The sequence below is a fragment of the Cydia amplana genome, chromosome 18 (assembly GCF_948474715.1).
Source record: "Cydia amplana chromosome 18, ilCydAmpl1.1, whole genome shotgun sequence".
Taxonomy (NCBI): domain Eukaryota; kingdom Metazoa; phylum Arthropoda; class Insecta; order Lepidoptera; family Tortricidae; genus Cydia; species Cydia amplana.
This window is the reverse complement of record NC_086086.1, coordinates 15,317,984-15,335,294: the sequence shown is the minus strand read 5'-3', so window position 1 is coordinate 15,335,294 and position 17,311 is coordinate 15,317,984. Positions and strand designations below refer to the sequence as shown.

Sequence of the window (17,311 nt, the reverse complement as noted above, 5' to 3'; positions counted from 1 at the left end):
GTATATCAAGGCCTTTGATGATAATCTATACAAGATTAATAAAGTCAAGTTCACATGTCATGTACATTAATTAATTTATATTAATAAACCCGTTATAACCATGTTATTACCATGAGTAAAATGATGCTACAGGCGCCATCTATTGGTCATCATAGGTAAACTTAAAATTTATTCGAGACTATCATTCCAATTGTAGTGTACTTGAAAAGGTGACATAATTATATTTTCTATTAGGTATTATTGAGTGTAGTTGTAAGTTTCACAGAAGTATAATTCGTATAATTATTGATTGAATAATTATAATCGTAATAATGAGCGTGGTATTTTATTTGTTACTGGCAACAATTTTCATTCTGACTCTGACAGAGTGACAGAAGGCCACAGTGTTGCCAGATCGTACCTTTTAGTACGGTTTTACGTACTATTTTTTGACCTTGCGTACCTTTTTTGTACGCAGCGTACATCGTACTAAAACCGTACCTTTTGATGTACAATTGTTTATCAACTTTTTTTTCGTTATATTGGTTCAGGATGGTTTGTTCAGGGCAAAATATCTAATCTGACAACAATAGCCACCATAAAAAAGTACCATGTACTATAGAAAATACACGTTTCTTTAGTTGCAGTCGGCAGTTGTGTCTTTCTTACCTGTGATTTGCTAATAGTAATAGTAATATCGTTTATTGCAAACCATGGTATAATAGATGTTACAATGGATAAAGATGACATGGCACCCTGATAGGTTATTGGCAATTATCCATAAAACTACATTAAATAATTTATGTGTAATATTATTCATATTGCTTTGTGATTGCTTCTAATGCAGTTGCTCGAGGAATAATAAAAACGCTAAAAGAAGTTAAAAAAATGATAAAGAATTTGTTCTCGGGCTGTCAGGTACCTAAATTCTACTTTTATTATTAAAAGGGAAGTTACATAATTATTGTTACTTATCTGCCAACTTGTTTATCTTACCAATCTTATTCAAATGCATTTCTTTTTAATTTATATACTTATGTACATTTGCATATCCAGTAGAAAGTTACTTATACTTGGTCAAGCAGATCTTGTCAGTAGAAAAAGGCGGCAAATTTGAAAAATGTAGGCGCGAATGGATATCGTCTCATAGAAAATTTGAATTGCGCGCCTTATTTTACTGACAAGATTTGCTCGACCAGCTATAGTCATCTGAGTGTATTTCGTTTCATTTGGCATTATTATCCAGATTACAAAACTCAGGTAGTCAAAATTCAGCCAGCCATTTATAGCCGGTCAAACAACTTAGTCAATATAAAATGGCGCGAAATTTAAGTTTTCTATTGGACCATAACCTTTCGCACTATTTTTTTTTAGATTTGCCGCTTTTTTCAACTGACGGAAATGGCTTGACAAATTTTATTTTTCATGTACCTATATCAATGCAAACAAAATTGGTTAACTATGACGTGTACACTACACTTATAGTTGGTCAAACCAATTTGTCAGTCAGTAACAATCAGGAAAACTATACTCATCCACCCACCATACCCCCCACCCACATAGAAATATTGTTTCTCTAAGAAAATTTTACTAATAAAAAAAACCGTACCTTTTTTATCAAAATCGTACCTTTTTTGACGTACGACTGTACATAAGCTGGAAGCGCTCTGGCAACACTGGACGGCCAGCCTGCTTTCCGTCAGCGTATTTATTATTGCAAATAATCCTTGGCTCTTGAAAATATCTTTATTTTGTGTCATAATTACATTCAAAATAACATTTTGTTACTAAAATGTTTAATAAATTCCTTGTGTCATAGTGGTGATTGTGAAAGAAATGGTCGGACTCCATTGCTGTGCGGACAATGTCGATTTATGGATCTGTATACAACAGGACAAAACGAAAGTGAATAAAATAGTGTAGCGTGTCGATTTCGGTGTTAATTGTTCCTAGTTACCAAGGTTCTTGTAGCCAAAATGGCACAAACTGTACGCCGGGCGATTGAAGGGAGATATCCTTCCTGCTATATTCCGAAAAGACTAAAAGAACGCAAAGCAAAAGCTGGAATGTTAAGGTAAATAAATGAAATAATAACTTGCTGCCATTGAAATGTCCGCAACTTTAAAAAAAAAACCTTTTTAATTTACTACGTTCCTATTTAGGCCAAGGAATTGATAATGTTAATTTGTTCTCGTCACTCACGCATTAATTTCGTGGTGTTTTATCTTGAGGTTGACCTAAAAAACGTTCAGAGAATGTAGGTTTTTTTTGCTATTCATGAACTCAAACAAATTGTTTGTACAGGTCATTGCTCTGCCTGTTTATTTATTTAGTTAATAATGTCTAATGGATATAATTAGATATAAAATGAAAGCCATGACTAATATACTGTACACCAAACATTAATTTGGTCTGAAGAAGAAGCCAGATTTGATTAACATTTTTAAATGCCATGTTAAACACATAAAATGAATACTTTATTTATTCTATTAATGCATTCATAATTTTAATTAGTTTGCCATGGCAAATTTAGCTTTCATTACACAGTATATAGAATAAAGACATTATAATCATCCTTTTCATCAAGTAGTAGCATGTTCAAATATTTAGTATAGATATACAGGGTATTTCCTGTAACAGGAGCATTAATTAAATTGTAGGTTGTACTCCTCAAACTGACCAACATTTGTTCAGCAACTTTTGAAAATAACTCACGTTTTGATTTTTATCTAAGACGCAGACTTTAAAGTTTATTCTAAGACGCAATGTATTGCAAATTTTGTTATGTTTAAAGCGTGACAAGCAACGTCAAACACACTGATGTCAGCGTACATTGAAGGCAATACTTATTTTGTATGAAAAAGAGGAAGTCTAAAGGATTCATAATTTTTAAAAGTTGCTGAACAAATGTTGGTCAGTTTGAGGAGTACAGCCTTTAGTTGTATTTATTGCTCCTCTTACAGGAAGCACCCTGTATACCACATTATTATATTTCTCTTTGGACCAAATTACATTATCTTTTTTAGTGGCTAGTGCAGTCTAAGCACGAAAATGTATATAACAGAAAATTCATTGTAAATGAATAATTAATAATAATAATTATAAGAGGTCAGACAATAGTCTTAAGTCAATTAAGTTTTTCAAATTTATGTTTGTTTTAAACATCTTTTACTATTTTATGCTGATATTTTAACATGTATTTTAGATGACACTATTTACTGGAAACAATCTTTCACATTCTGAGGGATTTATTCAAGATTTTCATATAATTTAAGGCCTCTTTGAGAGGCCTTCACCTAAGGGGTTCTTGCTTATAGACTAAGTAACTAAAATACTAACAACCAAATAAATAAATTAACTAATATCTAACTAACCAAACATACATCCATGTAACATATTTGTAGCAGGAAATAAAAGGCTTTTTATTTTTTATTTTATTTTATTTTATTTCATATAATTGCAGGGTAAGCCGCCCAGACAAGCCGGAAGACTTTGTGTGTTATTCGGACAGCGACAGCGAGGAGGAGACTCCATTCCAGCAGCACCGCATACTCACTACCTCATACAACTTTGTGGACTATGTCCGCTCTAGAGAAATACAGGCCCCGGAGGTATGAATGTACTAACTGATTAATTCTTAAACTTATATCGACCGAGATATGGCTCGTGATTACGTTTTCTATTGTTCGGGAGATCGAAAACAATACAAAAGGTAATCACGGTCCATATCTCGGTTGATATAAGTCTAGTGAAACTAATTGTGAATCATTCGAAACTGTTATCAATTAATTAGTATTTTTGTGTTTAATATCCAAATCGTATTGGACTTGCGAGGCCTATAGCCCTAATTTTGTGGTTACCCCTGACCAGTGTCATGTATACACAATTTCACTTCCAATATGCATCAAAAAACGTCATAAAAGACCTAAAAATGTATACACAGTAACACTTTCAAAAAAGGCCAAATAAAACCTAAAGATGCATGCATAGTTTCACTTTCAACATGGATCAAAAAAGACCTAAAAAATTCGACTTAGTAAATCCATCCTGTATTTAAAACCGACTTTTAAAAAGGGATAACACTGAATAAAAATCTGTACCTATGTAGTTACAATTTCGTTTTACTTAGGGAATGCTCCCGGTACTGAGTTTGTATGGCGAGAACCGTGAATTCCGGTACAGTATTTGTATAGAAAACCGGTACCAGAAGATCTCCCTAGTTTTACTATTCAACTTTACATTTATCCAAATAAGTATTTATAGAAGTGACACTGCTGCAGTTTATTGCCATACATAGCTATGCATTTTTATCAGCATTATCTAATCTTGGTGGATGAACTCTGGCTGTCCTTGACTTAATCTTAATGCGCCAAAAATTTAAGAATTCGCGGAATACTCTATAGGCAGATTAAACAAAAGTCACCTCCTTCACGATTTTCGTAAACATCTCTTCTAAATGCATACTTAGAATCCAGAATACGATTTGACTGTTTTAGTTTATAGTCTATGGGGGGACGGGTCGAAAAAAGATGATGATGGCCCGCCAATCATCATTGATATTTGTTCACATCTTGAGTTCTATGGGACCGATCGGTTCGTGTGAGGTGTCGTTTGAAAGAATATTAAACACAAGTACTTTTATTGTTTGTTGTCTGAGTTCAGGTTTCAAACTTGGTTGTCGTTTCAGGCGCGATAATATGGCGTCCTGGGTACTTAAGGGGTTAAACAACATGAAATTAATGAAACATCTATATTACAGCCTAGATCCGTGGATCCCCTCTACGCCACCCGCCACATGCTCACTCGGGATCTATTCCGAGAGACCCCACTCAACCTGGGCAATATGAACAAGGTGTTCTGTTCACAATGGCTCTCAGACCGACAGGTTGTCTTCGGGACCAAATGCAACAAGGTATGGAACAACTAAAGTTAGGGTAGTATTTGACGCATCGTCTAAGTTTAAACTAAGCATAGATCCATAGATCCCCTGTGTGCTACATCTTAACTCGGGATCTATACAGAGACCCCTCTCAACTGGACAACATGAACAAGGTGTTCTGTTCACAGTGGCTCTCAGACCGACAGGTTGTCTTCGGGACCAAATGTAACAAGGTATGTATGTAACTACTAGTATTTGACACATCGTCTAAGTTTAAACTAAGCATAGATCCATAGATCCCCTCTGTGATATGTTTAAACTAAGTATAGATCCATAGAACTTAACTCAGGACTCGGGATCTATACAGAGACCCCTCTCAACCTGGGCAATATGAACAAGGTGTTCTGTTCACAATGGCTCTCAGACCGACAGGTTTTCTTCGGAACCAAATGCAACAAGGTACCACTAATGTTAGGGTAGTATTTGATTTCACACTCTCGTCGAGAAATCTCGATCTCCACCAAGCTTAGAATAAATTTAAAAGTGGAAAAATTACTGTCTTGAGTAAAATTCACGACCTCTGGATCTCGATCTCCATCTAAAGAGATCTTACAGATAGATTTTTAGCTCGAAATCTTGAATCCCCCATCTTGGTTTCAAGATTGCATTCCCTAATATAACATCCACGCCACACTCTGTCATTGCAAAAATCTATTCAGTGTTTTCTTGGTTTGACTATCATTGAGGAAACATCGTACAGCATGGAGATCTCCTTGTTGTTATACGTTTTTTTATGTACGATTTATATTTGATTAATGATGAGGAAATTGATATTCCGATGTACATACTTCTTTTGTGTTTTTTATTTATTTATTTGACATTTAGATTTTATTCTAGAAACATTCTAGACTAGTATTTTTTATAAAAAAAAATTCATGTTTGACGATCCTTTTGTGAAATTCTTAATTTAATTTCATTTGTGTTTAATTTGATTTGTATAATAATCCAATATTCTTATGGAATAATAACATCAATAAATTGCTCTGATAATTAGCTTAAGATAATTTATAAGTATGTTACGATTCATAAGTGCTTGTTGCTAGGCCTACATAAATAAAGTATATTTTGACTATTGACTATTTGACGAGTGTGTGTTTAACTTTTATATCCATTAAAATCCATTTTGTTTGCAGTTGAAAGTATACGACGTCCGCACGCGGTCTTTAGACGACATACCTACGTTACGGCCGAGAGCGCCCTGGGCCGGGGCCGAGCACCAAACCGGCATACACGCGCTACAGATCAATCCCTCTAGGTGAGGTATTACAGTAATATAGTCTGACTTGGCCAATCTAGTTATCGCCACTAGAAAACTTAAACATCAAACATGATATGAATATCTTATAATACATGTCAAAAAATACAATAATAAAAAACCTTAAAAACTACTACATTTAACACAAGACCATAAAACTAAAAGCTAGGTACTAATACTAGGTAACTAATCTCTTATCTCTTAATATCTTATAATATGAATATCTATTTGAAACAAGCCATATTGGGGAAAAGACGAAATATATCCATACTAATATTATAAATGCGAAAGTGTGTCTGTCTGTTACCTCTTCACGCTTAATCTGCTTTAACCGATTTAGTTAAAATTTGGCATAGAGATAGTTTTGAGTCCCGGGGAAGGAAGTAGGATGGTTTTTATTCATTCATTTATTTATTCACAAGCAATATTTACATCGCATTGGAAATCATCCCTAAAGAGGGTAAAACTGGGGTTGAAATTGAGATAGTAAATGAATTGCCTGTTAATTGATGTAAGCAATTAAGCATTATATGTTCAATTTGAAGATTTATCCAATACTTACTCTAACTGCTGTTACTAATTCCATGCTGACGAAGTCGTGGGCAAAAGCGTTCTGCTCGGCGTGTACCATGTGTATATCATGTTATAGACATGGGCGTATTTACCCTAGGGCCAAGAAGCCATGTCCCGGGGCGGCAATACAGGGGTTTTTTCCTTATATGAAATACATTACCATCACTTAATGGGGCGCCAAATTTTTAGGGTTCCGTACCCAAAGGGTAAAAACGGGACCCTATTACTAAGACTCCGCTGTCCGTCCGTCTGTCACCAGGCTGTATCTCACGAACCGTGATAGCTAGACAGTTGAAATTTTCACAGATGATGTATTTCTGTTGCCGCTATAACAACAAATACTAAAAACAGAATAAAATAAAGATTTAAGTGGGGCTCCCATACAACAAACGTGATTTTTGACCGAGGTTAAGCAACGTCGGGCGGGGTCAGTACTTGGATGGGTGACCGTTTTTTTGCTTGTTTTGCTCTATTTTTTGTTGATGGTGCGGAACCCTCCGTGCGCGAGTCCGACTCGCACTTGGCCGGTTTTTATTATTATACGCCTCTGGTTATAGAACACTGCTAGCGACGGGAGCGCAGAATTCCTGCGAGCTCGCCATCTACAGCTTGCCTACTTTAGACCCCGTGTGCGTCGGTGAAGCGCACAAAGATTGGGTAAGTGCAATACAAATTTTATTTACTTAGGGTAATATATATGAAGGCTTAAAATTGAAGCATTTACGTAAACATCAAAAGGCGTCGGTCCAGTGTTACATTTTACACTGTGCTATTTCTGCTGCTGACTGTAAATAGGGTATTTGACATATTTTGAATTTTATAATTAAATGTAACTAGATTAAATAGATAGAAAATGAGCAATTTAACACAACACATTGAAAATTTTAAAAATATATTTTTTAATTTTCTCATTTACCCCCCCAAAAATGGCCTCCATATTTAAAATTAATTTATTTACGTTACACGTCCATCTTTGGGTCACAAACTTACATATGTGTGCCAAATTTCAACTTAATATAAGGGTTCCGTTTTTTCATTTTGAGGTACGGAACCCTAAAAATGTCAAATATTCATATTCATATATATTCATATATATTTATTCATAATAATTCGTATTATATGTCACAATATTATTTACAAGAAATTATTTACAAAATAGGATTTGTAACATTTTACATTATAACATAATATAAAATTAAATTAAAATCTAAGTTTAGGTACTTATTTTGTACTCCATAAACTCATTAAAGCTATAAAAAGTGTGCTCGATAAGCCATCGTTTCAGTGGCATTTTAAAGCTAGTTAATGACGGCGCATTCGTGACATGACTCGGCAGTCGGTTGTACACAGTCGGCCCCATCACGTGGGTTAGTTTCGCTGACTTGGCTAACCTATGCTTTACACCCAAGAGTCTGTGGGCATTCCGCAAGTTACGACCGTGTACGTCAGCTCCTCTCACGTATTCATTAAGGTGGCATCGCACATAGACAGCCACTATAGCCTATTGCGCGATGTGTTTAGCCACCGGTCCCCCCCCCAGATCCTGGACATGTGCTGGCTGGACGACGAGTTCCTGGTGACGGGGTCGCGCGACTCCAAGCTGGCGCTGTGGCGCGCGCCGCCCGCGCCGCCCGAGCCCGCGCCGCAGCACGCCTACATCGCGCCACTAGCCACCAGGGAGTGCCGCTCCGGTAACCACCACCACCCAAGCGTGTTGCTTTTATATATCAGATCAGCCACTCTCGAAGTGTGCTCCGCGGACCCCTAAGGGTCTCCCCATACTTATCGACGCGGATTCGGCGAAAGCCGATAGTAAACAGCATAAACAGGTAAGGTTCGGTTCGGCTCCGTTCGGCCGTCGACGGCCGACGCGTCGGCGTCTTTTTCGCTCTTATTGCGTGGACATAAAGTTTCATTTCTATTGGCATTGCCGATTCCGCGTCGATAAGTTTGGGGAGACCCTAAGGCTCCGCAAAGCCTCTGTTTCGGCTCCGCAAAAATACTTATAATAATTAGAAAAAAGACCGGAAGACGCAGCGTGCTAGATGGACCGACGATCTGGTTAAAGTCGCACGAAACCGTTGGTTGAGGGCAGCGAATGACCGCTCGTTGTGGAGATCCTTAGGGGAGGCCTTAGTCCGGCAGTGGACGTCTTTCGGCTGAGATGATGATGAATTAGAAAAAAACCGGCTCGTCTATAGGTCCACAGTGACGAAAGATGTTTTTAAATTTGAAACTCTATCAATTATTTCGCAGTCCTAACTAACAAGACTTATTTCCTACCTAATTACCAACAAAGAAACAGTTTTGTAACAATTTGAATATAAACACACTCTTTAATGACGAATATGATGATGATACGATAATGACAGCTTATCATGTATGACGGCACAGTTGGTCTATTTTGCTTACGCTCACAGTATCATTACTTTAGGCCTTCATTTGTGGGATTCAGCTGATACTTGCACAGTATAGATTTTGTAAAGAAAGGCGTATTAATAAGCGTATCTACTGGCAGGCGCGTCACTACAAGAAAATGCGGCCCACACCAATTTTGGTGTCTAGCAGCAGTAGTTGCCGCACACCGCTACTTAACGGACGCCTGCCTGCTGGCGCTTGCGCTTATATCTCTGATTTGTTAGAGGGTAAACCTTCTGTACCTAGTACTATTGCGTGTGTGAGAGTGTGCGGGTTTTATTTATTTAAAAACCTTATTGCACAAACATACAAATAATGTACCTTAGGTTTTTTATAGTAGTTTATGCAACAGTGATATAATAAGACTACGACTACTCGACTACGTCTCGTTTTGTAACTTCGACCCTTGAATTTTAAGAACCAATTATGAGCTGTTGCATACATTACTTTTTCTATGACAGCTGCAGCAAAAAAAAAGAGTTATTATTAAAAAAAAAGAGTTATTATTTAAAAAAAAAAAGAGTTATTATTGTAAATGAAAACATACCTCTTTCAATCAAGATGATCGGAACTTGTATCTTTAAAAAAAATAAAGCAGTTGTATTATACTCATAAGATGACTGCTAGCAGTCATCTTATGAGCCTATAGACAAATCATTCAAATGACATTGCTTTAGATATCACTGTCAGTCATTTAATTGACACATTTAAGTGCTGGAGTAGAAAAAATAATTAATTATATATTCGTTCTTATTCAGGCCAAAAAGTCCGCGCGCTAACGTTCAACCCTCGTTGGCGCGAGATCGCCGCTCTGACCCTCAACGGGTACATCCACGTGTTCAACGCAGAGACCTTCAAGCAGACCCTCTCTAGGAAACTGCCTTCTTGCCAGGACCTCGTCTGCCTTGCCACTCAGGTAAAAGATAAAGATAAAAGATAGTTTATTCAAGTAGGCATAATTACAATGCGCTTATGAACGTCAAATAAAGCTAGGTAGACCGGCTCCAACCCTACACCTCTGCCCCGAGAAGATTTCAATCCCCCCTCAATTGGAGGAGGGTATCCCATTGTGGGACCGGCAACAAACTCGGCGGGACACATCTTTTCAAAAATAATTACATCTTATAATAAACAAGCATTACGAGAAAATAAGGAGAAAAAAAAATACAATTTAAATTACTATAGAATTCATGCGATTATACACATAAGGTGTAATAGAAATTTGATTTAGAAAATATACATATGTACATAGCTGTTTCAGAAAACATATCAAATTCTTACAAAAGGAAAAGAAAATAAAGTTATTAAAAGAAATGGGAAAACATATTATATAAATCTGATTGATTATTATGAATTACCCCCTCACCCTCAAAAGGAGGTTCTATATTTAATAATCTGTATATCTATATATTCATTATTCATATTTTTATTGATAAAAGTAATTACACGTCAAGATTTGTTACATACAATTGGATTACATTTAACTAACTATAGTATCTATATAGCCATTTATTTCCGATCCTTCGGTACAACGGTTTTTAAATTGATATTATCATAGAGAGCGGATTTGAAGTAGCGATTTATTTATTATCACACACTTATTTATTATCATCATAATTTTTGCCCAATGTTTACAAAAGCTTCCAAAAAGGTTTTTACTTTTTTGTTCCGATAAGTTACATTATTTTTGTGTGTAGAAAAAATAATAAATTATACCAGTCATATCCATACTAATATTGAGATCGCTACTTCAAATCCGCTCTCTAATTATCATATATTTTTTGTAAACTACAATACTCGTATGTCCCGCACTTCGGTGTGCCTTTGGTCACAGACAAGACATCCTCTAGACTGAGCATAGTAACGCTACCCCCTCTGCCACTCATACGGTAGTTTTACTCCATCTTCGAGTCAATCCCGTGCCGTGATTGGTCCGTGTCTTTGAACGGACCAATCACGGCACGGGATTCGCTCACCTCGTCCCCCCGCACCCCCGTATTTTTGGCAGCATCGGTTTCATGAAATAATTGCTCTAAACTCAGTCTAGAGGATTCCTAGTCTATGGCCTTTGGTATAGGCCTCCTCCAACCTTCTCCGCTGTAATCTGTAATATTGTTATACGTTTCAGGAAAGCGGAATTTACGCGATAGGCTGCAAATCCTACACGTTACTGTTGGACTGCCGCACTCTGCAGTCCGTCAGGAAGATAACTTCGCGGTACAACGGCTGTGGGATCAGATCTGCCAGCTTTAGAGGCAACATGCTCACTATCGGCACCGGACTAGGTAACTACCCTACACTGTCAAACTATATACACTAAAGACTACTGTCAAATCTCTCTCTCTCACTCTCTCTCTCTCTCTCTCTCTCTCTCTCTCTCTCTCTCTCTCTCTCTCTCTCTCTCTCTGGCCAAAATGGCAAAAGAGAAAAAAAAAGTTTTTCTCAAAAATGGACGGCAAAGTCGAAGTTGCCGGTTAAAAAATAGGTAGCGAAGTGCGTAGTTTATGGTCAGTCAAAAAATTAAAAAGTTAAAAACATTGCAGTCTCGATTTCGGGACTGAGACCTTATATATCTCTAAGTAATTGTATTACGTTAGTTTGATTTGGTAGTTGTAATTGTATTTAATAATTGTTGATGTATAAATAATAATAATTATTTTGCTTGTATGTAAATTCAATGTTGACGTGTAAAAGTGCCCTTGTGGCCTATTTGCTGAATAAATGTTGAAGTTGAAGAAGCATACAAATTCCATTATTTATAGAGTTCCAAACTTTTTAAAAGTTGAAATGGCCATATCAAATGAAGGCATAGGTCCATTAAACAGCCAAACAGATGATCAGTACTTATTATTATAATGTTGGTACCGCGACTATTTAGGTGTCTCAAATAGGTTGGCGTGTTTTCAGCAGAAAAACACATTTCTAATTTTTTTAAAGGCGGTAAAGCAAATCTTTTTAATGGTTTTACTTTTTTCTGTGAAAATTATTAGAACCTTGCTTCTGTAAAATATTTCTATTTCTTGCACCATTTTTGAGAAAAGCACTATATATGACTCGGCTGGAAGGCTACTTGCTGGCTTCGGATCCAACTAAACGGACTCCCAAGGTCGTCCGTTTAAAACGAATCCTCAGCCTGCAAGTAGCTACTTCCGAACCTCGACAATAATGTACTATTAAAAGACGCGAGTGTGGCGAAGGGAAGGGGGGGGGGGGGGGAAATACGCTTGAAAACTTCAACGAAGAGCGCCAAAGCCCGATTTCGCTCTACCCTGATCAAGGGCTCGGGCTGGCACTGGGGTATCAGCGTAATTCGTCCCATTCGTTTTTCGTTCATTTCTTATGTCCGTCTCATTCTGTGTTCGTCACTCATTCTTTATTCGTCTCGATCGCTATGTCCCTATCGTCTTAAGTACAATTATGTAACCTGTCTCTTTCTTAACAAGTCTTTTTCGTTTTTCGTCACGGTCTTCCTAGGACTATGTCTTTGTTTGAGTCTCTCTTTTTTGGTATCATTCGCACTTTATCTTTAGTCACTTTCGTTATTCGTCTCACTCTTTTTTTGTCTTTAATGGTAACTCGTTCCGTTCTTTTTTGGGCACGTTCGCTAATCGTCCCGTACTAGTAGGTCTTAGTTGCTATTCATATGTCCTCCGGCCGGTTTCATATTCAAATGAACTGTCAGAATTCAAAGTGTTATTTTAAATGTCAAGACTACTACGAAATTACATGAAATTATGACGATCACTCGGTCAATAAGATATAATTAAAAAAAAATAAGATTGACGGAAAAAGATAGTTACAAATAGTGACCGAGACGCAAAACGAATGTAACTTAGAATTAGACTGAAAATGAATGAGACTAATCACGAATGTGACTAATAACGAATGCATGAAAAAAAATGAGACGAATAAGTGAATGAGACAAAAATCGAAAGGGAATAAGAAAGAATGAGTCCTAGGAAGACCGTGACGAAAAACGAAAAAGACTTGTTAAGAAAGAGACAGGTTACATAATTGTACTTAAGACGATAGGGACATATAGCGATCGAGACGAATAAAGAATGAGTGACGAACACAGAATGAGACGGACATAAGAAATGAACGAAAAACGAATGGGACAAATTACGCTGATACCGGCACTGGGTGTAGGCATCCTTAATTTTGCGCCACTCGTCACGGTTCTGTGCAACCTGGACTACTTCCCCGCAGTGCTTTTGATGTCGTCGTCCCAACTGTCAAATTTATAAGATACATGTAACCAATACCAGGTGGCCTAGCCAAAGTGACAATCGCTATCACTTCGCCATCGAATCACTTTGTGTCTCTATCACCCTTCCATATTAGTGTGTGTGACAGTTGCGTTTCGTTCGCTACGGAGCGTTAGCGATTGACATGTTGTCTATTACGGGGCCTGGCGTGGCTCACTCCGCGATTTCGTCGCGTCGTTACAAGTACATGCGGCCCACACCAATGTTGGTGTCTAGCCATAGCAGTTGCCGCGCACCGCTACGGAACGGACGCTCGCGCTTGCGCCACCTAGCAGTCATATCTGTCGTAATAGACGCGTTTTGTTAGAGAGTGAACCTTCTGTATATAGTTTGTAGCTTTCTAGTAGAGCCCGAAGGCTTATCCTATTGTCTATTGTTAAGTAAAACCGCTCGTGCCACGTGCCACAACCACCTGCATAAAAAATCGCTCGTTCACTTTACCCAGGTAATTGAATTACAACTCCTATGGAAATTGCAATAAGATTCAAAATGAACTAATGGATAAATATTTTGTTACGATGTATGTGGACAGTACTTCGGTTACTGAGTGCCGGCGAGTTGAACGCTACAGAACCAGTCTAAAATGTGTCATCGAGATGCGTAACAAAGACACGTTATCGGAGAGCGCACCTACACTGGTTTTTTGAGCGTTGGACTAGCCCACGCTCAGGTGCCAAATAGAATAATTAGGACCCTTTTTTGCAGGTAAGTAGCACGTGCGGTTTTACTGAACAATAGACAATATGATAAGCCTTCGGGCTCTACTAGAAAGCTACAAACTATACCTATTGTTTATTTTGTGCTTCAAAGTTACAAAATTGTTACGCAGGGATTAGCATTTAGGAAAATAACCACAAGTCACAATATTATTTCCATTTGCAGGTTTGCTAATGTTCTACGACATGCGAGCGGCGAAGTATTTAGAGAGCCACATACACTCCTCCAAAACTGTCACGCTCAGGGCTTCCAGAGGATATGTGGTAAGTTGTCTAGTAATATAACTAGCGACCCGCCCCGGCTTCGCACGGGTTAACAAATTATACACAAACCTTCCTCAAGAATCACTCTATCGATAGTTGAAAACCGTAGTAGTTTTTGAGTTTATCGCGAACATACAAACACAGACAGTCGCGACGGGGGACTTTGTTTTATAAGGTGTAGTGATAAATGTAGCAAGACAAAGCTTGGCCATCATTTTTCACATTAAATAAAGTCGTAAGTATTAAAAAAAGGATATATTAGGCAGCCGAGAGAAGGCTTCGGGATAGGCGAAAGATCAAAAATCAGTCTCGTCTTGTGTCAAAAAGCGAGGCCGAAAGCCGAGCTCGGCCTAGGGTCAAGGCCACAACTTCCAATCTCGGTGTGGTCCCGTGCGTGGCCAAATGCCGAGTTGCAGTAAAGCTTGGAATAAAACCATGGTCAAGGGTGAGCGAGGCCGAAGGCCGGGTTCCGTATAAGGCTGGAGGCCTAAGTCACCGATCGCGCCTTGTTTCCGTGTGAGGCCGAAATTGTGACATCTGTATCCAATGGGGTTGGCCGGTCGAAGTATTTAGCAGATGGCGCCATCATAGCTTACCCTGTCAATCCCTAGAATTGTGTAATTTTTTGTTTTTTTAATGTCCTGGATGCCAGTTTAAGCCAAATCTCATAGAAAAAGGCCATCTATGCAAACCTTTGACAGTTGCCAACCCCATTTTGTAAGCCAGCAAAATTAACTTTTCACACCTCCTATTTAGAAAAGAGCTTTTTCACACCACCTATTCGGAAAAGAGCTTTTTCTTCCCTGCTAGGAGGGATCAAAGTGGCACTTTTGCTCCCTGCTAGGAGGGATCAAAGTAACAGTTTTCTGTTCTAGCACACTATTTTTACATTTTTTTTGCATAATATTTTTTTAGCTTAAATAATCTGTTAAAGCATCAGATTGTGTCAACACGTAAAATTTTTTTATTTTCCTCATAGTCGATGTGAAAAGCAGTATGTGTCACACGGTATCAAAATTATTTCGTCTTGGGCGTTAACACTTGAATCCCTCATTACGCTCAGGATTCAATGTACGGCCTTGACGGAAATATCAGAAATCAGAAATATTTATTGTATAAACTGTGTAGGTACAGGAAGTATAACTAGGTACATTTTTTGGCGAGTATCAACAGTTTTACCCTTTTCGGGCGTACAATTTATTTTATCTTAAACTAAGTTTCAATAATTATCCTATCTTAAACTAAATTTTAATACACATTTAGGTTTACGGAGTTATAAAATTCTTTTAAGTTATAAAAGACTTTGTCTATTAAAAAGTTTTTTAAGCATCTTTTAAAAGTATTTCCTTCTAGACTTTTAAGCTCGTTAGGCAGATGATATGAATGTGCTTTTTTTATATATATAGGTGCTAACTCTCGGAAGTACCATATTATATTTATATTGCGATCTAACATTATCTATATCACATTATATATCATTTTGATCCCTTGTAACACAAGCTACTATTTTTTTTCAGTTTCCAGATGAAGAAGCTGATGGCTTCAACCAAGTAAAATACGTGCCCGCCATCTATACGCACTGCTATGACACTTCTGGCACTCGTATATTCACTGCGGGCGGGCCACTGCCAGCTCCGCTTATAGGCAACTACGCTGGCATCTGGCAGTGATACCATAGAGAAACATAGTAAGACAAGAGTGCTCACTCCATACATCAGTTCAGACTAGTGTTGAGTCGCTCACTCGTGAGGCACCTCATTTGTACCACTCATTTTGTTAATTTGTCGCAGTACTTCGTACCGCAAAAATGTCTTACTTCACTCCTCTATTCATTTTACTTGATTCTAAAATTATCTTTCTCCTAAAAGTTCTATTCTTAACCTCCAGAATTGCACTCCAATTAAATGTTACTATTTATTTATTTTTAGAGGAAGTGATGAATACATAAATATGTATATACATTAAATATTTTTGTCGCCGTTGGAATTAATGGAATAGTCGACGCTGAAAATATGCTAGTACCTCACCTCATTTGAAGTAAGACATTGTAACACCTCATTTTAGAAAATGAGGTACTCATACAAACTCATTTTAAATTGATGTCCTACCCATCACTAGTTCAGACTACTAATTTCAGTGTCTACATCTAGCATCGAGTAGCGGAACTATCAGTACTGCTACTTGACAATAGATGTAGCACCGACAGGAAAGTCTTATCTCAACAGCATAAGACTTTCCGGTCGGTGCTACATCTATTGTCAAGTAGCAGTACTGATAGTTCCGCTACTCGATGCTAGATGCTAATAGTCTTTTTGGTACTAAAACTGATGTATGGAGTGAGCACTCTATGTATTTTTTTCTCTATGGTGATACTTACTCTAATTATGATGGAAATGGGCATTGGCATATTTCTTTACCGTCTCATTTCAAACATAGAGAGAATCATATTATCTTTGTCTTACACTATAGTTCGTTTTTTTAGCATTAGAAAGAAGGTAAGCGATCTTGATATGTCTTTTAATTGAAAAACACTTTTTAAATATCAGTAACTTATACTTATGAAAGCAGAAGAATATAAATGATCGTATTAGATTCATAATTGTTACATATTTGCCGTAACTTATTTTTAAAATGTGTTTTTCAATTAAAAGACACATCAAGATTGTTTACCTTATTTCTAATGCTAAAAAAACGAAGTATAGTACTAGCACTCAAAAGAAAATGAGTATTGTTCTTATTTAATGACATATTTGGGTTGAACAACTATACAGGGTGGATTTCCTTTTTGGGTCAGTGAGAGCAGCTATCAGATCCCGTGCTGCTACGAGAAAACGGTCTTAGAAGACCTTCCTTCGATTTCAAATTAGTGTGTATTACCGTAAGTTGACCCCAAAGAAAC

General features: G+C 37.4%; 1 protein-coding gene across 1 annotated transcript; it reads left to right on the top strand.

Annotated features, from left to right (window-relative positions):
- The first annotated feature begins 1,664 nt into the window (after positions 1–1,664).
- On the top strand, positions 1,665–16,082 carry LOC134656324 (DDB1- and CUL4-associated factor 12 homolog). The gene is made up of 10 exons (XM_063511837.1): positions 1,665–2,053; positions 3,443–3,590; positions 4,739–4,891; positions 6,052–6,173; positions 7,304–7,403; positions 8,287–8,437; positions 9,923–10,080; positions 11,293–11,449; positions 14,315–14,412; positions 15,930–16,082. The coding sequence occupies exons 1-10, from the start codon at positions 1,956–1,958 to the stop codon at positions 16,080–16,082; spliced, it is 1,338 nt and encodes a 445-aa protein (XP_063367907.1). The 5' UTR covers positions 1,665–1,955.
- Positions 16,083–17,311: the final 1,229 nt, after the last annotated feature.

Coding starts and splice junctions, on each gene's coding strand:
- LOC134656324 (XM_063511837.1), top strand. CDS start 1,956: ATGGCACAAACTGTACGCCGGGCGATTGAAGGGAGATATCCTTCCTGC. Junction 3,591..4,738: donor GAGAAATACAGGCCCCGGAG/GTATGAATGTAC, acceptor TCTATATTACAG/CCTAGATCCGTGGATCCCCT. Junction 10,081..11,292: donor TCGTCTGCCTTGCCACTCAG/GTAAAAGATAAA, acceptor TATACGTTTCAG/GAAAGCGGAATTTACGCGAT.